This window comes from Crinia signifera, chromosome 6 (assembly GCF_055691185.1).
Source record: "Crinia signifera chromosome 6, ASM5569118v1, whole genome shotgun sequence".
Lineage (NCBI taxonomy): Eukaryota > Metazoa > Chordata > Amphibia > Anura > Myobatrachidae > Crinia > Crinia signifera.
This window is the reverse complement of record NC_139222.1, coordinates 16841788-16866188: the sequence shown is the minus strand read 5'-3', so window position 1 is coordinate 16866188 and position 24401 is coordinate 16841788. Positions and strand designations below refer to the sequence as shown.

Below are 24401 nucleotides of genomic sequence, written 5' to 3'. Positions count from 1 at the left end.
AGACAGGCCAGGTTGGTCGACCCCAATGAGTAACCCTTTTTGTTTTTCTATACCTTCTATTACTGTTTGTGAGTGCAATAAACGAGGGGACAGACCAGGATCAGTTGAAAAAGCATAGTAGATGTTTATTGACATGCGCAAACATGGGTGTCTCAGACGCAAAGACCAATAGACGATTTCATTAAGGCCAGACAAGGTTTAAATAGAACTGGTCCAACCTACAAGAGGCTCAGCTGTGACCCGGACTAATCACAAATGACACCATATAAAGTCTTATTACTAAACACTACAGACAGTAATATACATAATTATAACCATGAAGAACTTCCTAGTGGTCATGTAAGGGCCACATGTCAAAGATGATACTCCATCCATCATTCTACATGTTCCTGACCCCTATGTAACCGCTATGTAAGCTCTATTCAAAGGCACATTTGTTCTAACACACGCAGTTCTAAGTAAGATTATACCATTAACTAAAAGGACAGCATATATTCTATTCTACAGATAATACTAGGGAACCCTTGATACATTCAGCTCCATATTGTGGGATCCATATTTCTCTGACAGTAATAATAAGGAATAGGCAATCCTTGTTGCCGCTGTCCCTTCACCAGGTATAGGAGATCAGTCACTGTGGGTGAGACGCAGTGCAGCACCACCTTACCAACAGATCATCTCCCTTGGAAGCCACAAACACCAGCTTTCTGTCGACGCAGGTGCGGCCGGTGAGAGAAGCTTGCCCTGCGGTGCATCACAGCAGTCGGTACTTGTTTCCTAGCACGGCCACACCGATTCAGATCGGGGTGGTCGTGTCGGAAAAATCGGGTCGATCGCATCGCATGCGATTTGGTCGCATGCGATGCGATCGACGCGACCGACCGATTTTTGACCCGATTTTTTTCATTGAATCCAATGTAAATTGGGTCCCTGGGACCCAATTTGACATTGGATTCAATGAAAAAAATTCCCAACCCCCCCAAATTAAAGCGCGTTAACCCCAGGCCACGATAGATGCCAACCCGAAGCGTGGCGAGCGCAGCGAGCCCGCGAGGGGCGGCGGTACGCGTCCTCCGACCTTTTCATGCCCTACTATCCACGTCGGCGTGGAGTGAGAATAGAATAGTGTGGCGAGCGCAGCGAGCCACCGAGCCCGAAGCGTGGCGAGCGGACGCGGATACCTTCACAGGTAAACGCGTCCCTTCGCGGGCTTCACAGGTGTCCGCGTCGCCACGGACACCTGTGAAGCCCGCAAGGGGACGCGTATAACTGTGAAGGTATCCGCGTCCGCTCGCCACGCTTCGGGCTCGGTGGCTCGCTGCGCTCGCCACACTATTCTATTCTCACTCCACGCCGACGTGGATAGTAGGGCATGAAAAGGTCGGAGGACGCGTACCGCCGCCCCTCGCGGGCTCGCTGCGCTCGCCACGCTTCGGGTTGGCGTCTATCGTGGGGTGACGACGGGGACATTTATAATGTGAAATGGGTCATATTGGCCCATTTCACATTTTTTCACATTTTTACAGCATTTCAATGTTAAAATTTTTTTTAACATTGAAGCCTATGCAAAAATCGGGTGCATCGCGTCGCATCGCGTCGGGACCAATGTTAATGGTCCCGACCGACGCGATGCCCCCGATATTTTACCTTTCCCGACAAGATTTCAATGTTAAAATATTTTTTAACATTGAAGCCTATGGAAATATCGGGGGCATCGCGTCGGTCGCGTCGGGACCAATGTTAATGGTCCCGACCGACGCGATGCCCCCGATATTGTCTCCTAGCCGGCAAAATGGACCTGATTTCAAAAGAAATCGGGTCCATCGGGGGTAATCGTGTCCCTTAATTAAGGGACACGATTACTTAAGATTGTGGCCGTGCTAGGAAACAAGTACCCAGCAGTCCATGTATATAATGGATTTCATATAAATACTATTCAGTGGACACAGTAGCAAAGTATATACCAGTGTTCATATATTTTATATTGTTTATTTTTTAATAAATACATTCTTATATTATAATTGATTAAAATTACATAAAATTAGCGCAGTGCTTCCATACAATTTCCATTTCTTTGTTAAATGTCCTGGGTGGTTTTAATCACATTACTAGCTGGGTCCAGTGTGTGATGCGGGTTTCTGATCTTTTATGTCAGCTCCAACCACGTATCTGCCCGCCTTGGGCCCTTTATCTGGGAGATGCAGTGCATTAAACAAAGAAAGCCGGGTCACCTGACCAAGAAGAGTAAAGAAGCGCACGAAGCAGCAGCACCCAATGTACGAACAGAGGACAGACGGGTCGAGGCTGGTAAGTAAAGCAAGGTCTGTCTGTGGGAGAGGTCTGTCAGCGGTCCTGCTCTCATCAAACACTAAGAATGTAAGCAGCGCCTGTGGTGCAGCGACAGCAGAACGCACACATCACACCTGGGTAGAGCAGCGGCAGCGCTGACCGGATGACTGCTAGGTCTGGACCGACACAGCATCACATTACCTTCCCCTCCCTCCGCAGTCCTACCCGGGCAACTAGGATACAATATCCCAGGTCATATCTGACTGACCAATCACCATCATCTGGATGCAATCAAATAATGACTAATATCTGGATGCAGCTGACGGGACACCGCAGTCCGCACCAGAAACCAACACCAGCCAATTACTCATTTACATACTTTGATGGACACAAACTTTTTCAAAGAGTAAGACAGATCGCTGCTCGTTATGAATACTAACGAGCCACTAGCTGCAGGTTTGAACATTCGCCTTTTCCACAAATCCTCAACTCCATTTTTATATATTTTTATTGTTTTAGTTTTATAATTGAGCTCTAATCTTGCCTCCATACTGTTTTTATTATATGTTTCATTGCATTGCATTCTATATGTGTATGTGTGTCCGGTGTACAGATACAGACCGTGTTTTATACAAGTAAATATTCTTTTAACCAGCAATCCATCTGTAGTGCTAAACATTTCCCATCCCTCCTACTCACAGCAATCAGGACCATCCACATGCGGGCAATAGTCACGGAATATAGCAATACACTGTTTGGTACTTGTTTCCTAGCCGGGCGCCCACTAAGCTATTTGCTTAGTGTGGCAAGCGTAGGGAGCCATTGAGCCCGAAGCGTGGCGAGCGCAGCGAGGGGACGCGGATTACTTTACATGTATTCCGCGTCCCCTCAGCAATGCTTCGGGCTCGCCACACTTTATAACATCAACTCCACGCCAACGTGGATAGTGGGGGTATGAAAAGGTCGGAGGGCGCATTCCGCAACCGCTCGCCACGCTTTGGGGTGGCATGGATAGTGGTGGTGTTTTATGAACACACCTGTAAAATCATACAGCTGACACAGTAATGACGACGTGTTGACTAAGAACTGTCATTTACGTAAATCAATTAAAATTATTTTAAATGATTTGCCTCTGTGCCGCTTATTGCGCCATTTACATGCGCCCCACATTCTGGGTATGCACCCCTGTGGACGGGTCTATAAAATTGAACCTGTGAGTTACTTGGGGCGTGCTGATACCCTGCAAGTTCCAGCGGTTCAGTGCTGTACGCCCTCCAGCAGTCACTGTAAATCATGGTGCCTGGCTCTACATTCTCAGTAATAGCCTCCATCAAAGTGCTGGCATCGCGTCTGGGCACCATGGTGAGGAAACACTGTCCCGTTTCCCTACAAATTCCCCCCCAAACCCACTGCTGTGGTAACAGCCGCCCGACATTACTCTTCCTTCTTACAAACATGCTCTCATCAATCTCCACGATGTGGCCTGGACCGCCGATACAGCGCTGCGGCTGCGCCATGAGGTCCATCCTACACGCCTCCCGCATCCATCTGTTGTACAAAACAGCTGCCTTTTTGGATATGTCCAGCTGTGGCTGACAGTACTCAATGGATGTCAGCTCCTGGGCTCATGAGTATATAAAGCGCACCAAGGTGACAAACGATAAGTGGCACCCTGGAAACCAGTGGGCCGCTCTGAGGCTCACCTTCAGCCGGCAGGGCCACATACATTCCTTCACAGAAAGGCCCATTACGTGGCCATTCGCGCAATTCTGCGCCACCGGAAGGAGATCGTGTCCTTGAAAAAAGGCGACAACCTCCTCTTCCGTCTGAGGCAACGTAAACATGGTCATAGATGCAGCCATCTCATAGACATTTGATAAATCACCCCCAGCTCTGAGGGATACTTCTACTCCTGTCACAATATCACCTCAGAGTGATTTCTGAGAGGATCTGACAGGGGGCGGGAATGACAGGGAGCGGGAACATCGCATCACATCGCATGCTGCTGTAACGTAATGCGATTTCACTACGTTCGTGTACGTAAGGAAATTGGGCGCCCTGCTAGGAAACAAGTACCCACTGATTCATTCTGGAAGTTATAGAAACAAGTGACAGATTGTATTTATACTGTAACAACAGCACACTGCCTGATTACCATCACTCCGCCCCACTACAGCATGTTAGAGATAGGGTACTGAGCACTGTTTCCCACAACAAACCATTTCTACATAACAAATCAGGGAGAACAGCCTGAGCCCCAGCAGCACTACCCGGAGCATATATAGAAACATAATCACACACTCGGTGCGCAGGTAATCACCACATTTCCTTGAATTCATTTCTACCTTTGCACAGCTGTAATAGCATTTGCAGACATGCATATGGGCGGGAATGTACTTGTATGGCGGGTTGTGTACCTGGTCGCTGAGCTCTGAAAACTCACGGCCCAGTGATCAGGTCTGAATTACAGGTCTAAGAACATGGAAATGGCTTCTCACCTGTGTGAGTTCTCACATGTCGGACAAGCTGTGCTTTCCGGATGAAAGATTTCCCACACTCAGAACATTTAAATAGCTTCTCACCTGTGTGAGTTATCACATGTATAACGAGATCTGATTTCTGGGGAAAAGATTTCCCACACTCAGAACATGGAAATGGCTTCTCACCTGTGTGAGTTATCACATGTCTAACAAGATTTGATTTTGTGGTAAAACATTTCCCACACTCAGAACATGGAAATGGCTTCTCACCTGTGTGGGTTCTCACATGGATTACAAGATCTGATATCTGGGAAAAACATTTCCCACACTCAGAACATGGAAATGGCTTCTCACCTGTGTGGGTTCCCACATGTTTCACAAGAACTGATTTGCGGGAAAAAGATTTCCCACACTCAGAACATGGAAATGGCTTCTTACCTGTGTGGGTTCTCACATGTTTAACAAGATTTGATTTTGTGGTAAAACATTTCCCACATTCTGTACATGGAAATGGCTTCACACCTGTGTGAGTTCTCTGATGAATGACAATCTCGCATTTACGATTAAAATATTTCCCACATTCTGTACATGGAAATGGCTTCTCGCTTTTGTGAGTTCTCTGATGTGCAATAAGAGTGGATTTCATGGTAAAAGATTTCCCACACTCAGAACATGGAAATACATTCTCACCTGTGTGGGTTCTCACATGTCTTACAAGATCTGATTTCATGGTAAAAGATTTCCCACACTCAGAACATGGAAATGGCTTCTCACCTGTGTGAGTTCTCACATGTTGAACGAGATTTGATTTCTGAGAAAAAAATTTCCCACACTCAGAACATGGAAATGGCTTCTCACCTTTGTGGGTTCTCACATGTTTAACAAGATTTGAGTTTGTGGTAAAACATTTCCCACATTCCGTACATCGAAATGGCTTCTCACATGTGTGATTTCTCTGATGAATGACAATCTCACATTTACGATTAAAATATTTCCCACATTCTGTACATGGAAAGGACTTTTCACTTTTGTGAGTTCTCTGATGTGCAATAAGAGTGGATTTCTGGGAAAAAGATTTCCCACACTCAGAACATGGAAATGGCTTCTCACCTGTGTGGGTTCTCACATGTTTAACGAGATCTGATTTCTGGGAAAAAGATTTCCCACACTCAGAACATGAAAATACATTCTCACCTGTGTGGGTTCTCACATGATTTACAAGATGTGATTTATGAGAAAAACATTTCCCACACTCAGAACATGGAAATGGCTTCTCACCTGTGTGGGTTCTCACATGATTTACAAGATGTGATTTATGAGAAAAACATTTCCCACACTCAGAACATGGAAATGGCTTCTCACCTGTGTGGGTTCTCACATGTTTAACGAGATCTGATTTCTGGGAAAAAGATTTCCCACACTCAGAACATGAAAATACATTCTCACCTGTGTGGGTTCTCACATGTTTAACGAGATCTGATTTCTGGGAAAAAGACTTCCCACACTCAGAACATGGAAATGGCTTCTCACCTGTGTGGGTTCCCACATGTTTCACAAGAACTGATTTGTGGGAAAAACATTTCCCACACTCAGAACATGGAAATGGCTTCTCACCTGTGTGAGTTCTCGCATGTGGGACAAGCTGTGATTTATAGGTAAAACATTTCCCACACTCAGAACATGGAAATGGCTTCTCACCCGTGTGAGTTCTCTGATGAATGAGAATCTCGCATTTATGATTAAAATATTTCCCACATTCTGTACATGGAAATGGCTTCTCACCTGTGTGGGTTCTTACATGTTTAACGTGATCTGATTTCCGGGCAAAACATTTCTCACACTCAGAACATGGAAATGGTTTCTCACCTGTGTGAGTTCTCTCATGTAGGACACGAGATGATTTATAGGTAAAACATTTCCCACACTTAGAACATGGAAACGGCTTCTCACCTGTGTGAGCTCGCTGATGTGCAATAAGAGTTGAATTATAGGTAAAACATTTCCCACACTCAGAACATGAAAATGGGTTCTTAATTGAGTGAGTTCTCTGGTGTCTAATAAACACTAACTGATTTATAAAACATGTACCACATTCAGAACAGGTAAATATGTCAGCACCTGTATGAGCTGCTCTATGTGTAGCAGTATCTGAGTTACCAGGAGAACAGTCCTCAGGATTAGAGGTATCAGGTGATGTATCTGCACTGTGAGGCACTGGCTGTATATTTAGGGTAATGGAGGTGTCTTCTGGAGAATCCTGTGTGATGTTATCTTCTGTTTTATAACCTGGAGACAGAATAAGACGTCCCTCCGAGGTATTCCTGCTTCTGTGTCCATCTGCTGGAAATAACATACAGATATAGAGATATCGCTCTTCCCCTTTCCCCTCACCCATTTCATACTATTACTGAGTACAAGTTATTCCGTTATAAATACTTTCCTACAGTACTAAATATCATGCAGCAAATAATGGGATTTATGTAGACGAGGTAACCCTTATTATATTAGTGCATTGGGAGACACTGAGGTATTGGGAGCCGGCAGTGTAAGAGAACTGTAAGACTGGGTGTCACTATTCTGCCTAACAAAGCCCCTAAAGACAGATTAGGAGTAAAGAACAGGGGAGAGGGGATAAACACTATTCAGGAATGAGAACAACAATCATAACAAGGAGAACAGTAATATAACAGAACAGAAACAAAGTGTGGCACCCCATCAGAGCTTGTAAAGACATTTATTACACTTAATGTATTTATCTGTTATGGACTGCTGTGAGCCAGCCTCAGGTCACATGACTTAGAAGCTGCTAGAACAAGTTACAGCTGGCTGAGGCAGACTGTTAGGGCAGTTACCCAGAGTCCCCAGAGGTAGCAGCTGGAAAAAAGGGAGATGCGCAAGGAAGATGCCGCCTCAAGTAACACTGCGGCTTTTATCTGTGAGAGGGTGGTGAATTTGGTGACTGGCAGCTGGGAGAAGTGGCACTGAGGTGCTTCTAATTGACAACGGCAGATTGGAGGAAGGGCCTGGAGGTGCAGGGAAGCAGGCCAGTGACAACAATTACTACAGAGGTATAGACAGCCCAGCCACTGTGATACAGACAAGGTCTGACCTTTACAATTACACTGCATCGCTCATACCACAGGCAGAGGAGCAGGTGGATGGTGATTATACCAGGGACAGAGACATTATTTCCCCACAAAGTATATGTGGGCAGTTCATCTAGATGCATGCAGCACCCTCACCATTAACAAGCAGCCACCATCTATAGACTACTGATACAGGAGGTGGCAGGACTACGTGGAAGCAGTGTGGCTAGGACTGACAGCTTTTACTAGCGAGCAGGGCCTTACACCAGCTAGAGCAAGTAACACCTTGCAATTCAGCCATAGACAATACTAATACCCCTTTCACACAGAAAATGAAATACCCGGGTGAAGCAGTTCCACCCGGGAATTTCATTAAATACACGGGTCCTTTTTCTGTGTGAAAGGGCACACCCGTGTCATAAATCCCGTGTCTCCGACCCGGGAAATGACCAGGGTCGAGGACACGGGATTTATGACCCGTGTTGACCCTTTCACACAGAAGAAATACCCGTGTTATTCAGCAAATTACCAGGTAGAAATTTTCAACCCGGTAATTTTGTTCTTCTGTGTGAAGGGGGGTCAGGCTGCTCTCGGCAAATTGACACGGCATTTGAAATGCCGTGTATTTGCCGGGATTTTCAGACTTTTCTGTCTGAAAGGGGTATGAGCTTTGACTTTATTCACCAACCACTAAGCAAGAACCACTGTTCTACCAAGATTATTATTGCAGCTCAGCATAAAAGGACACTGTTGCATGGAACATTAACTATCTTCAGAAAGAAAGGAGTTACAGCACTAACTAGAGAGTGCTACGTTTTTATCATCTCATCGCCCATTTGTAGCATCTACTTCAGGCTTTTAACATTTGTTTCAACAAGATTAGATATTGTCACTAAAAAGTGCACTATAAAATTAATCCAGCTGGCTATAGAGGTAAACGGGGCCCCGACTATAGAGTCATTTTAGAGAGAGATTTTTGCTTTGTGTATATAGGTAGCTACATTGTAATATGCATTGTGTATACTTTATTGGTAAAAAAAAAAACATTTTTAAGTTCTTTTAGTGAAGGAAAGGCTTCACAGATTCATTGTATTGTAAGAAAAATACAGAAAGCCAATTGTGTAATTAGTGGCTGTGAGTAATGTATTTTGAACTGTATTGTATTGTGCATTACTAGTAAAACTTGCTTCCCATTAGACACCACAAACACCAGGTTTAGGTGAGAAATACCAGAAGAAATAAAGTAACACCGTCAACCAGAGTATCACCCTTCCTAATACTTACCTGTAAATTAATACCTTTCATGACACTTCCCACAGAGTGTTACAAAAGAGCATAAAGGGAAGGCATAAGGGATGCCCCAAAGCTGGTCCTAAGGGCAAGCTGGCATCTCTGGGGTACCCAGACTGGTAACATTGGGTAAGAGCTGCACTGAGGATCAGGTGACAGCCCAGCACCCCAGCTTAGCAGAGGCTCCGTGCCACACCATCCTAGCTGCACACACCAGTCTCTTGCTGCCCCAACAGGATCAGGAACAGGCAGACTTGCTACAAGGTAATCCTGGTAACAGTGATCCACCTGATAATGCTGATCACAGGCTAACCAGCCTCTCCTGCTGTTATCATGCAGACCCAGCAGGTCATCCATCCAGTGCAAATCCTGGGTCTTACGTACATAGAGCCACAAAGCCCTGACCACTGGCTGGTTACTAAGTCAGCAAGCTGAGACCCAACTCCTTGTTACTGGGTCTGGTGGTGCTGGTTCTCCCTGGGCGCCTGCGCTACTGTGGATGACAGGTGCCAGTCTGAGCATGGCAACCATCTCCTCCTTCTGCCTCCCATCTGCCCAGTGCCCATGGTGATGACCAGTGCTTCCCCTTCCTGGTGCCAGTATAGGCGGCTGCTCTTCTCTGACCCGATACTGGCTGTTCCCAAGCAAGATAGTGTGTAATACCCCATGTAGTGGTGCACAGAGAGGATCATGGGTAATACAACTGGTGGTAGGGTAAAGGGAGAACCATGGGTTATGTCACATGACCTTCCATACCATTGTACCCTGTACACTGCTATTATTCCTGTCCCTTCTACTGATGATGTAGATGAGTCACTGGGGAATATGGGGTCAGATCTCTGGGCTGGTAGCAGACAATGAGCTAATGTGTGGAGGAGAAGAAGACAATAATAGGGGCTGATGGCTCCTGACTCCCCCACTGGGCAAATACATTCCCCTCATTAGTCTGTACAGATAAGAGGCCGCTGTAGTGACAGAGGTGGGTGCAGGATAAGAGGCCGCTGTAGTGACAGAGGAGGGTGCGGGATAAGAGGCCGCTGTAGTGACAGAGGAGGGTGCGGGATAAGAGGCCGCTGTAGTGACAGAGGAGGGTGCGGGATAAGAGGCCGCTGTAGTGACAGAGGAGGGTGCGGGATAAGAGGCCGCTGTAGTGACAGAGGAGGGTGCGGGATAAGAGGCCGCTGTAGTGACAGAGGAGGGTGCGGGATAAGAGGCCGCTGTAGTGACAGAGGAGGGTGCGGGATAAGAGGCCGCTGTAGTGACAGAGGAGGGTGCGGGATAAGAGGCCGCTGTAGTGACAGAGGAGGGTGCGGGATAAGAGGCCGCTGTAGTGACAGAGGAGGGTGCGGGATAAGAGGCCGCTGTAGTGACAGAGGAGGGTGCGGGATAAGAGGCCGCTGTAGTGACAGAGGAGGGTGCAGGATAAGAGGCCGCTGTAGTGACAGAGGAGGGTGCAGGATAAGAGGCCGCTGTAGTGACAGAGGAGGGTGCAGGATAAGCGGCCGCTGTAGTGACAGAGGAGGGTGCAGGATAAGAGGCTGCTGTAGTGACAGAGGAGGGTGCGGGATAAGAGGCCGCTGTAGTGACAGAGGAGGGTGCGGGATAAGAGGCCGCTGTAGTGACAGGAGGGTGCAGGATAAGAGGCCGCTGTAGTGACAGAGGAGGGTGCGGGATAAGAGGCAGCTGTAGTGACAGAGGACGATGCGGGATAAGAGGCCGCGGTAGTGACAGAGGAGGGTGCGGGATAAGAGGCCGCTGTAGTGACAGAGGAGGGTGCGGGATAAGAGGCTGCTGTAGTGACAGATGAGGGTGCGGGATAAGAGGCTGCTGTAGTGACAGAACAAGGAGAACATGTGACTCTCTGTAATAGGTGATTATTACTCACCTGTGCTGGCATCTTTAGGGATTTCCTCCTCCTTACACTGATGGTCACCCATTACTTCCGTCTCTTCTTCTCCTTCTGTATCTTCTACCTTAATATCAGTCACATCCGTCTCTTCTTCTCCTTCTGTATCTTCTACCTTAATATCAGTCACATCCGTCTCTTCTTCTCTTTCTGTATCTTCTACCTTAATATCAGTCAGGCCTCCATCCTAAATAACAACAGTAATATATATGTGTATGAGACACACACAGCTTCTCTACAGATCATGTAGTGAGAACTCACTATGGTAAATCCCACCTACCTGATCCTCCTGTGGGGTCCTGTGAGTCTCCTCTGCACAGTGCTGGGAATACAGAGGACGGGGACATCTCTCTGGGGTATCTCTGTTACTGGGCCCATCTGTAGGAGACACACAGTGACTGATGACATGGTATATATGTGATTATCCTGGGAATACAGAGGACGAGGACATCTCTCTGGGGTCTGTAGGAGACACACAGTGACTGAGGACATGGTATATATGTGATTATCCTGGGAATACAGAGGACGGGGACATCTCTCTGGGGTATCTCTGTTACTGTTCCAATCTGTAGGAGACACGCAGTGACTGAGGACATTGTATATATGTGATTATCCTGGGAATACAGAGGACGAGGACATCTCTCTGGGGTATCTCTGTTACTGGGCCCATCTGTAGGAGACACACAGTGACTGAGGACATGGTATATATGTGATTATCCTGGGAATACAGAGGACGAGGACATCTCTCTGGCGGATCTCTGTTACTGGGCCCATCTGTAGGAGACACACAGTGACTGAGGACATGGTATATATGTGATTATCCTGGGAATACAGAGGACGGGGACATCTCTCTGGGGTATCTCTGTTACTGGGCCCATCTGTAGGAGACACGCAGTGACTGAGGACATTGTATATATGTGATTATCCTGGGAATACAGAGGACGGGGACATCTTTCTGGGGTATCTCTGTTACTGGGCCCATCTGTAGGAGACACACAGTGACTGAGGACATGGTATATATGTGATTATCCTGGGAATACAGAGGACGGGGACATCTCTCTGGGGTATTCCTGTTACTGGGCCCATCTGTAGGAGACACGCAGTGACTGAGGACATGGTATATATGTGATTATCCTGGGAATACAGAGGACGGGGACATCTCTCTGGGGTATCTCTGTTACTGGGCCCATCTGTAGGAGACACGCAGTGACTGAGGACATTGTATTTATGTGATTATCCTGGGAATACAGAGGACGGGGACATCTCTCTGGGGTATCTCTGTTACTGGGCCCATCTGTAGGAGACACGCAGTGACTGAGGACATGGTATATATGTGATTATCCTGGGAATACAGAGGACGGGGACATCTCTCTGGGGTATTCCTGTTACTGGGCCCATCTGTAGGAGACACACAGTGACTGAGGACATGGTATATATGTGATTATCCTGGGAATACAGATGACGGGGACATCTCTCTGGGGTATCTCTGTTACTGGGCCCATCTGTAGGAGACACGCAGTGACTGAGGACATGGTTAATATGTGATTATCCTGGGAATACAGAGGACGGGGACATCTCTCTGGGGTAGCTCTGTTACTGGGCCTATCTGTAGGAGACACGCAGTGACTGAGTACATGGTATATATGTGATTATCCTGGGAATACAGAGGACAGGGACATCTCTCTGGGGTATCTCTGTTACTGGGCCCATCTGTAGGAGACACACATTGACTGAGGACATGGTATATATGTGATTATCCTGGGAATACAGAGGATGGGGACATCTCTCTGGGGTATCTCTGTTACTGGGCCCATCTGTAGTAGACACGCAGTGACTGAGGACATGGTATATATGTGATTATCCTGGGAATACAGAGGACGGGGACATCTCTCTGGGGTATCTCTGTTACTGGGCCCATCTGTAGGAGACACACATTGACTGAGGACATGGTATATATGTGATTATCCTGGGAATACAGAGGATGGGGACATCTCTCTGGGGTATCTCTGTTACTGGGCCCATCTGTAGTAGACACGCAGTGACTGAGTACATGGTATATATGTGATTATCCTGGGAATACAGAGGACAGGGACATCTCTCTGGGGTATCTCTGTTACTGGGCCCATCTGTAGGAGACACACATTGACTGAGGACATGGTATATATGTGATTATCCTGGGAATACAGAGGATGGGGACATCTCTCTGGGGTATCTCTGTTACTGGGCCCATCTGTAGTAGACACGCAGTGACTGAGGACATGGTATATATGTGATTATCCTGGGAATACAGAGGACGGGGACATCTCTCTGGGGTATCTCTGTTACTGGGCCCATCTGTAGGAGACACACAGTGACTGAGGACATGGTATATATGTGATTATCCTGGGAATACAGAGGACGGGGACATCTCTCTGGGGTATCTCTGTTACTGTTCCAATCTGTAGGAGACACACAGTGACTGAGTACATGGTATATATGTGATTATCCTGGGAATACAGAGGACAGGGACATCTCTCTGGGGTATCTCTGTTACTGGGCCCATCTGTAGGAGACACACATTGACTGAGGACATGGTATATATGTGATTATCCTGGGAATACAGAGGACGGGGACATCTCTCTGGGGTATCTCTGTTACTGTTCCAATCTGTAGGAGACACGCAGTGACTGAGGACATGGTATATATGTGATTATCCTGGGAATACAGAGGACGGGGACGTCTCTCTGGGGTATCTCTGTTACTGGGCCCATCTGTAGGAGACACACAGTGACTGAGTACATTGTATATATGTGATTATCCTGGGAATACAGAGGACGGGGACATCTCTCTGGGGTATCTCTGTTACTGGGCCCATCTGTAGGAGACACGCAGTGACTGAGGACATTGTATTTATGTGATTATCCTGGGAATACAGAGGACGGGGACATCTCTCTGGGGTATCTCTGTTACTGGGCCCATCTGTAGGAGACACGCAGTGACTGAGGACATGGTATATATGTGATTATCCTGGGAATACAGAGGACGGGGACATCTCTCTGGGGTATTCCTGTTACTGGGCCCATCTGTAGGAGACACACAGTGACTGAGGACATGGTATATATGTGATTATCCTGGGAATACAGAGGACGGGGACATCTCTCTGGGGTATCTCTGTTACTGGGCCCATCTGTAGGAGACACGCAGTGACTGAGGACATGGTTAATATGTGATTATCCTGGGAATACAGAGGACGGGGACATCTCTCTGGGGTATCTCTGTTACTGGGCCTATCTGTAGGAGACACGCAGTGACTGAGTACATGGTATATATGTGATTATCCTGGGAATACAGAGGACAGGGACATCTCTCTGGGGTATCTCTGTTACTGGGCCCATCTGTAGGAGACACACATTGACTGAGGACATGGTATATATGTGATTATCCTGGGAATACAGAGGATGGGGACATCTCTCTGGGGTATCTCTGTTACTGGGCCCATCTGTAGTAGACACGCAGTGACTGAGGACATGGTATATATGTGATTATCCTGGGAATACAGAGGACGGGGACATCTCTCTGGGGTATCTCTGTTACTGGGCCCATCTGTAGGAGACACACAGTGACTGAGGACATGGTATATATGTGATTATCCTGGGAATACAGAGGACGGGGACATCTCTCTGGGGTATCTCTGTTACTGTTCCAATCTGTAGGAGACACGCAGTGACTAAGGACATGGTATATATGTGATTATCCTGGGAATACAGAGGACGGGGACGTCTCTCTGGGGTATCTCTGTTACTGGGCCCATCTGTAGGAGACACACAGTGACTGAGTACATTGTATATATGTGATTATCCTGTGAATACAGAGGACGGGGACATCTCTCTGGGGTATCTCTGTTACTGGGCCCATCTGTAGGAAACACACATTGACTGAGGACATGGTATATATGTGATTATCCTGGGAATACAGAGGAAGGGGACATCTCTCTGGGGTATCTCTGTTACTGGGCCCATCTGTATGAGACACGCAGTGACTGAGGACATGGTATATATGTGATTATCCTGGGAATACAGAGGACGGGGACATCTCTCTGGGGTATCTCTGTTACTGGGCCCATCTGTAGGAGACACGCAGTGACTGAGGACATTGTATATATGTGATTATCCTGGGAATACAGAGGGCGGGGACATCTCTCTGGGGTATCTCTGTTACTGGGCCCATCTGTAGGAGACACGCAGTGACTGAGGACATGGTATATATGTGATTATCCTGGGAATACAGAGGACGGGGACATCTCTCTGGGGTATCTCTGTTACTGGGCCCATCTGTAGGAGACACACAGTGACTGAGGACACTGTATATATGTGATTATCCTGGGAATACAGAGGACGGGGGACATCTCTCTGGGGTATCTCTGTTACTGGGCATATCTGTAGGAGACACGCAGTGACTGAGGACATGGTATACATGTGATTATCCTGGGAATACAGAGGACGGGGACATCTCTCTGGGGTATCTCTGTTACTGGCCCATCTGTAGGAGACACGCAGTGACTGAGGACATGGTATACATGTGATTATCCTGGGAATACAGAGGACGGGGACATCTCTCTGGGGTATCTCTGTTACTGGCCCATCTGTAGGAGACACGCAGTGACTGAGGACATGGTATATATGTGATTATACTGGGAATACAGAGGACGGGGACATCTCTCTGGGGTATCTCTGTTACTGGGCCCATCTGTTGGAGACACACAGTGACTGAGGACATGGTATATATGTGATTATCCTGGGAATACAGAGGACGGGGACATCTCTCTGGGGTATCTCTGTTACTGGGCCCATCTGTAGGAGACACGCAGTGACTGAGGACATGGTATATATGTGATTATCCTGGGAATAAGGAGGACAGGGACATATCTCTGGGGTATCTCTGTTACTGGCCCCATCTGTAGGAGACACACAGTGACTGAGGACATGGTATATATGTGACTATCCTGAGAATACAGAGGACGGGGACATCTCTCTGGGGTATCTCTGTTACTGGGCCCATCTGTAGGAGACAAACAGTGACTGAGGACATGGTATATATGTGATTATCCTGGGAATACAGAGGATGGGGACATCTTTCTGGGGTATCTCTGTTACTGGGCCCATCTGTAGGAAACACGCAGTGACTGAGGACATTGTATATATGTGATTATCCTGGGAATACAGAGGGCGGGGACATCTCTCTGGGGTATCTCTGTTACTGGGCCCATCTGTAGGAGACACACAGTGACTGAGGACATGGTATATATGTGATTATCCTGGGAATACAGAGGACGGGGACATCTCTCTGGGGTATCTCTGTTACTGGGCCTATCTGTAGGAGACACGCAGTGACTGGGGACATGGTATATATGTGATTATCCTGGGAATACAGAGGACGGGGACATCTCTCTGGGGTATCTCTGTTACTGGGCCCATCTGTAGGAGACACGCAGTGACTGAGGACATGGTATATATGTGACTATCCTGGGAATACAGAGGACAGGGACATATCTCTGGGGTATCTCTGTTACTGGGCCCATCTGTAGGAGACACACAGTGACTGAGGACATGGTATATTATCCTGGGAATACAGAGGACGGGGACATCTCTCTGGGGTATCTCTGTTACTGGGTCCATCTGTAGGAGACACACAGTGACTGAGGACATGGTATATATGTGATTATCCTGGGAATACAGAGGACGGGGACATCTCTCTGGGGTATCTCTGTTACTGGGCCCATCTGTAGGAGACACACAGTGACTGAGGACATGGTATATATGTGATTATCCTGGGAATACATAGGACGGGGACATCTCTCTGGGGTATCTCTGTTACTGGGCCCATCTGTAGGAGACACGCAGTGACTGAGGACATGGTATATATGTGATTATCCTGGGAATACAGAGGACGGGGACATCTCTCTGGGGTATCTCTGTTACTGGGCCCATCTGTAGGAGACACGCAGTGACTGAGGACATGGTATATATGTGATTATCCTGGGAATACAGAGGACGGGGACATCTCTCTGGGGTATCTCTGTTACTGGGCCCATCTGTAGGAGACACACAGTGACTGAGGACATGGTATATATGTGATTATCCTGGGAATACAGAGGACGGGGACATCTCTCTGGGGTATCTCTGTTACTGGGCCCATCTGTAGGAGACACACAGTGACTGAGGACATGGTATATATGTGATTATCCTGGGAATACAGAGGACGGGGACATCTCTCTGGGGTATCTCGGTTATTGGGCCCATCTGTAGGAGACACACAGTGACTGAGGACATTGTATATATGTGATTATCCTGGGAATACAGAGGACGGGGACATCTCTCTGGGGTATCTCTGTTACTGGGCCCATCTGTAGGAGACACACAGTGACTGAGGACATGGTATATATGTGATTATCCTGGGAATACAGAGGACGGGGACATCTCTCTGGGGTATCTCTGTTACTGGGCCTATCTGTAGGAGACACGCAGTGACTGAGGACATGGTATATATGTGATTATCCTGGGAATACAGAGGACGGGGACATCTCTCTGGGGTATCTCTGTTACTGGGCCCATCTGTAGGAGACACGCAGTGACTGAGGACATGGTATATATGTGACTATCCTGGGAATACAGAGGACAGGGACATATCTCTGGGGTATCTCTGTTACTGGGCCCATCTGTAGGAGACACACAGTGACTGAGGACATGGTATATTATCCTGGGAATACAGAGGACGGGGACATCTCTCTGGGGTATCTCTGCTACTGGGTCCATCTATAGGAGACACACAGTGACTGAGGACATTGTATATATGTGATTATACTGGGAATACAGAGGACGGGGACATCTCTCTGGGGTATCTCTGTTACTGGGTCCATCTGTAGGAGACACACAGTGACTGAGGACATGGTATATATGTGATTATCCTGGGAATACAGAGGACGGGGACATCTCTCTGGGGTATCTCTGTTACTGGGCCCATCTGTAGGAGACACACAGTGACTGAGGACATGGTATATATGTGATTATCCTGGGAATACATAGGACGGGGACATCTCTCTGGGGTATCTCTGTTACTGGGCCCATCTGTAGGAGACACGCAGTGACTGAGGACATGGTATATATGTGATTATCCTGGGAATACAGAGGACGGGGACATCTCTCTGGGGTATCTCTGTTACTGGGCCCATCTGTAGGAGACACGCAGTGACTGAGGACATGGTATATATGTGATTATCCTGGGAATACAGAGGACGGGGACATCTCTCTGGGGTATCTCTGTTACTGGGCCCATCTGTAGGAGACACACAGTGACTGAGGACATGGTATATATGTGATTATCCTGGGAATACAGAGGACGGGGACATCTCTCTGGGGTATCTCTGTTACTGGGCCCATCTGTAGGAGACACACAGTGACTGAGGACATGGTATATATGTGATTATCCTGGGAATACAGAGGACGGGGACATCTCTCTGGGGTATCTCGGTTATTGGGCCCATCTGTAGGAGACACACAGTGACTGAGGACATTGTATATATGTGATTATCCTGGGAATACAGAGGACGGGGACATCTCTCTGGGGTATCTCTGTTATTGGGCCCATCTGTAGGAGACACACAGTGACTGAGGACATGGTATATATGTGATTATCCTGGGAATACAGAGGACGGGGACATCTCTCTGGGATCTCTCTGTTACTGGGCCTTGGTATCGGGCAATAATTATGCTACATCTATTAGCTGGTTAATTAGAACATGTAAAAGATACCAGACAATTATACACAATGACCCATATTTGCCAGTAATGATAAATGTGCCTTTGCTTCTGTGCTATAGGAGAGGCAGGAACATGAGGGATATGGTAATGTACACAGACATCTCTAGGTTGTGCAGACCTGAGGGATCACCAGATGTATATATATATGTGTGTATGTGATTATTACTCACCTGTGCTGGTGTCTGTAGGGATTTCCTCCTCCTTACACTGCTGATCCATCTCTTCTTCTCCCTCTATATCCTCTACCGTAAGATCACACAGATCTTCCCCCTAATTACATATATAAAATCACACACATCTTACAGTCACTTTTTATAAATGTAATCTCTCTGGGTGCCGAACGTGGTCCCGACAGTCGGGATCCCAACTGTCAAAACGCCGACCCCAAAGTTGACAGAGTTCAGTGAACCGCGTTGGTGGCACAGTGAGCAGACCCCTGAGTGGAGTATACTGGCAACAAGACTCTTCCTCATCCTGGCTAAACCAAAAAGACTGGACTCCAATTATCTTCTTCACAGCTAAAATCTTCCATTCCACCACTCTGGGAAGCCCCACAAGGTCCGTGATCATCCTCCAGCGGCCCCTTACGATCATTCCGCAACCGCACCATAGTGAGGACTCTGGACCCAAGCCGGAAAAATCCCAACCACATTGGTGAGACAATTACAGCTGTAACCCAGTCATTCTAGTCAAAAATAATTCCCACCAGAAAACTCCCCCAGGGCTCACAAAAAGCTGCTCTTCAGAATGTACTTGTTTTATTTGTATTTAATAAATTGTTATATTATTGCAGGCAATCCCAACTCATTATTATATGGTTAATATATAATTAGCGCTGCTTACTGTATATATTGTGACCAGGTCGGATACACCTGTATTAGGGGAGGGTGCGTGACGTCAGCACCAGGCCGGATACGCCTGTATTAGGGGAGGGTGCGTGACGTCAGCACCAGGCCGGTTACGCCTGTATTAGGGGAGGGTGTGTGACATCAGCACCAGGCCGGATACGCCTGTATTAGGGGAGGGTGCGTGACGTCAGCACCAGGCCGGATACGCCTGTATTAGGGGAGGGTGCGTGACGTCAGCACCAGGCCGGATACGCCTGTATTAGGGGAGGGTGCGTGACGTCAGCACCAGGCCGGATACGCCTGTATTAGGGGAGGGTGCGTGATCTCAGCACCAGGCCGAATATGCCTGTATTAGGGGAGGGTGCGTGATGTCAGCACCAGGCCGGATACGCCTGTATTAGGGGAACGTGGGTGACGTCAGCACCAGGCCGGATACGCCTGTATTAGGGGAGGGTGCGTGATCTCAGCACCAGGCCGGATACGCCTGTATTAGGGGAGGGTGCGTGACGTCAGCACCAGGCCGGATATGCCTGTATTAGGGGAGCGTGCGTGACGTCAGCACCAGGCCGGATATGCCTGTATTAGGGGAGGGTGCGTGATGTCAGCACCAGGCCGGATATGCCTGTATTAGGGGAGCGTGCGTGACGTCAGCACCAGGCCGGATACGCCTGTATTAGGGGAGGGTGCGTGATCTCAGCACCAGGCCGGATACGCCTGTATTAGGGGAGGGTGCGTGACGTCAGCACCATGCCGGATATACCTGTATTAGGGGAGGGTGTGTGACGTCAGCACCAGGCCGCATACGCCTGTATTAGGGGAGGGTGCGTGACGTCAGCACCAGGCCGGATACGCCTGTATTAGGGGAGGGTGCGTGACTTCAGCACCAGGCCGGATACGCCTGTATTAGGGGAGGGTGCGTGATGTCAGCACCAGGCCGGATACGCCTGTATTAGGGGAGGGTGCGCGATGTCAGCACCAGGCCGGATACGCCTGTATTAGGGGAGGGTGTGTGACGTCAGAACCAGGCCGGATACACCTGTATTAGGGGAGGGTGTGTGACGTCAGCACCAGGCCGGATACGCCTGTATTAGGGGAGGGTGCATGACGTCAGCAACAGGCCGGATACGCCTGTATTAGGGGAGGGTGCGTGACGTCAGCACCAGGCCGGATACGCCTGTATTAGGGGAGGGTGCGTGACATTAGCACAAGGCCGGATACGCCTGTATTAGTGGAGGGTGTATGAAGTCAGCACCAGGCCGGATACGCCTGTATTAGGGGAGGGTGTGTGATGTCAGCACCAGGCCGGATACACCTGTATTAGGGGAGGGTGTGTGACGTCAGAACCAGGCCGGATACACCTGTATTAGGGGAGGGTGTGTGACGTCAGCACCAGGCCGGATACGCCTGTATTAGGGGAGGGTGTGTGACGCCAGCACCAGGCCGGATATGTCTGTATTTGGGGAGGGTGTGTGACGCCAGCACCAGGCCGGATACACCTGTATTAGGGGAGGGTGCGTGACGCCAGCACCAGGCCGGATACGCCTGTATTAGGGGAGGGTGCGTGACGCCAGCACCAGGCCGGATACGCCTGTATTAGGGGAGGGTGCGTGATGTCAGCACCAGGCCGGATACGCCTGTATTAGGGGAGGGTGCGTGATGTCAGCACCAGGCCGGATACGCCTGTAGTAGGGGAGGGTGCGTGATGTCAGCACCAGGCCGGATACGCCTGTATTAGGGGAGGGTGCATGATCTCAGCACCAGGCCGGATACGCCTGTATTAGGGGAGGGTGTGTGACGTCAGCACCAGGCCGGATACGCCTGTATTAGGGGAGGGTGTGTGACGTCAGCACCAGGCCGGATACGCCTGTATTAGGGGAGGGTGTGTGACGTCAGCACCAGGCCGGATATACCTGTATTAGGGGAGGGTGCGTGATGTCAGCACCAGGCCGGATACGCCTGTATTAGGGGAGGGTGTGTGACATTAGCACCAGGCTGGATACACCTGTATTAGGGGAGGGTGCGTGACGTCAGCACCAGGCTGGATACGCCTGTATTAGGGGAGGGTGCGTGACGTCAGCACCAGGCCGGATACGCCTGTATTAGGGGAGGGTGTGTGACATTAGCACCAGGCTGGATACACCTGTATTAGGGGAGGGTGCGTGACGTCAGCACCAGGCTGGATATGCCTGTATTAGGGGAGGGTGCGTGACGTCAGCGAGCACATTTATTCACAAGCTGTACTTAGTATCCCCAAGTGTTACACAGACTGAGGATAATGGTATGACAGCAGCACCTGCCTATCTCAGGCTTACTGATAGTAAATGTCACATATTGGGGCAGATGTATTAAGCTTTAACAAGAGATAAATCCAAGTGTGATAAGGAGAGATAAACGTCCAGCCAATCACCTGCTAACTGCCATGTTACAGGCTGTGTTTGAAAAAAGTCAGTAAGGAGCTGATTGGCTGGACGTTTATCTCTATCACCCTTGCATTTATCTCTTGTTAAGGCTTAATACATCTGCCCCATTGATGTGCCTAATGTGGAATTGCTGCACACAAATACCATACCCTCCAACATTTCAAATGCAGAAATTGGTACAACTTCAGAAAAGAGGCGTGGTCACGGGTGAAGGGGCGTGGCCACATCTCCTTTCTTATCCTTTTGATGGACAGTTTTGCTGATTTAGAATTATCCTCTCTAATCACGTTGAGGTCCCTACCTGCTGCTGCTCCCCTCTCTACCACTTCTCCATGCTGCAGACTCTCCGGCTGCTGCTGCTGCTCTCACACATGCAGCCGCCTGCGGGGAAGGACTGCAAGCGCTGCCTGAACCAAGGCCCCGGCGGGGGCACGGCCAATCAGTGACCTTGCACAAGTGATTGACGGTGGTTTAGCCAGTCAGGGCTCACAAAAAAAAAGGTGTAGGGGAGCTGCAGCCGCAGGCGTGTGGCTACTAAGAGGCCAGAGATATACACTGTATGGGCGGCGCCCATTTTGTTGTAGTGTGTGGACGGGGATAGAGAAAAAAAATCGTCACAGGGAGATTTACCAAGTACAGACTACTAAAAAACTGTACTGTACCGGCTAAATCGGTACAGATGGAGGGTATGAAATACATGTACGGCGGTGTCACATATACAGAGGGGGATTTCCCTGTACACGGCTGCAGCTTGTTCAGCCCACAGACTCCTAGCAATCAGGATCTCTATAAGTGCATGCAGTACTATGTATAATAGGGGTATATTATGCAGCACATACACTGTATACAGCTATATGTACTGTGGGTATATCCCTCTTATATTCTCACACTGGTGTACTACACACATCACCAATTATATACAAGGCTGATTATGGGACTAAGTAAAAACCGGACCCGGATAAGACACCGGAACGCCGGACCAGACATCAGACTCTGCATTCCGGAGCTTATAGTGTCTGGTCCGAGGGGTGTCCCATGCGGGGGGTGTCTTGTCCGGGGGGATGCCTGTGATTGCTCACACCAGGGACATGGGGAAGGGGAGATTACAGCCTCCCCGTGTGGTCTGGACCGTTCCAGTTTTTATTACACCCCCGGACCATGCGGTGAGGCTGTATTCTCCCCCCTCTCCTCTCCCAGGTGACAGGTGCGAGAGCAGCCTCATCAGATGGAGCACCCCCGGACAGGACACCCCCGGACCGGATACTACAAGCTCCGGAAAGCAGAGTTTGATGTCCAGTCCGGCATTCCGGTGTCTTATCCGATTCCGGATTTTACCCATACCCGCTGATTATACTCATATTTATCAGTATAAGAGCCCAGTGCTGATGCCCATCTACACCATAATACCTGCTATAGAAGAGGAATAAAACTGTGCCACACACTGCTGGTAACAAGCCTATGGCAGAGAGTGGGACAGGCCCGGGCCCCAGTCACTGTATTGGGATATACAGTTATTATGTCCCACCTCAGCCACAGCCCCACAGCACACGTGTAAGGCCGGGAGGCGCCGTGTCCCCACCATCAGCAGCGCCCGGGGGTCCCATAGACACTGACTGTGTATCTATGTCACCCGCTCCTCCCTATCCCGCACCCCTGTCTATGCTGACACTCACCCGCCGTCAGCCGGCACCTGCTCTTACCCGGACACAACAGCAGGTTACACACAGTGAACTTCCGGTATCTGCGGTCCACTCTGCTTCCGGGTTATGCGGTCCAGGCTTCTCTACTTCCGTATTGTGTGTTCCATTGTACTCCGCCCCCCGCTCTGAGTTTAAGGCCCAGGAATGTTGTGGTTTGGCCGCCTATAACAAGTTGCGGGCTGCGGAGGATCCAGTGTTGTGTCCGGCAGCGTCAGGTAATCACATCTAGTATTATTGTTACATTATATACTATTACTACTGTTATACAGGTGGCGCAGACTGTGGTGCTGTGTGGTTATACAGGACCCTTCCCACAGGGACACAGTTCCCAACTCCTGGGCTTCACACTTTCATGTAGAGTACTGTATGGTACTATATGTAATGCCTAGTAATATATGGTAATGAGTGGTAATGTACACATACCCTTCAACATCTGAATGGTGGAAATTGGTACACACCCAGAAAGGGGGCGTGATCATCAGTAAATTGGGTGTGTCCACTGATAAAGGGGGCGTGACCATCCCTCTTTCCGTATCTGTACTGGCTGGGCATTTAAAATAAAATAACCAGCTCCCACTGCCAATAC

The 24401-nt window shown here is 48.7% G+C and overlaps 4 protein-coding genes across 11 annotated transcripts in view; 2 read left to right on the top strand and 2 right to left on the bottom strand.

Annotated features, from left to right (window-relative positions):
• Positions 1 to 24401, bottom strand: part of LOC146010000 (uncharacterized) — a 475993-nt gene that overhangs the window by 248890 nt on the left and 202702 nt on the right. The gene's annotated exons all lie outside the window — the stretch shown is intronic.
• LOC146010056 (uncharacterized) overlaps positions 1 to 24401 on the top strand; it is a 260220-nt gene that overhangs the window by 161867 nt on the left and 73952 nt on the right. The gene's annotated exons all lie outside the window — the stretch shown is intronic.
• The window catches only part of LOC146010005 (uncharacterized), a 730148-nt gene that overhangs the window by 672292 nt on the left and 33455 nt on the right, over positions 1 to 24401 (top strand). Inside the window, exon 1 of one of the 5 annotated variants that reach the window (XM_083150762.1) lies at positions 23930 to 24030. The exons of the other annotated variants lie outside the window; for them this stretch is intronic. The gene's annotated coding sequence lies outside the window, so the exon portion shown is untranslated. Of the gene's footprint in view, positions 1 to 23929; positions 24031 to 24401 lie in introns of those variants that run through there. 5 annotated transcript variants of the gene reach the window in all.
• Positions 1440 to 24401, bottom strand: part of LOC146010017 (uncharacterized) — an 83188-nt gene continuing 60226 nt past the window's right edge. The window contains exons 1-5 of one of the 4 annotated variants that reach the window (XM_083150795.1): positions 23789 to 23994; positions 19018 to 19117; positions 11332 to 11429; positions 11031 to 11238; positions 1440 to 7109 (exon numbers count right to left, since the gene is read on the bottom strand). In XM_083150795.1, coding sequence (XP_083006921.1) covers positions 4762 to 7109; positions 11031 to 11238; positions 11332 to 11429; positions 19018 to 19066 — 2703 coding nt within the window. In that variant the 5' untranslated portion in view covers positions 19067 to 19117; positions 23789 to 23994 and the 3' untranslated portion in view covers positions 1440 to 4761. Of the gene's footprint in view, positions 7110 to 11030; positions 11239 to 11331; positions 11430 to 19017; positions 19118 to 23788; positions 23995 to 24401 lie in introns of those variants that run through there. The other 3 variants (XM_083150796.1, XM_083150794.1, XM_083150797.1) reach the window with 3 other exon arrangements.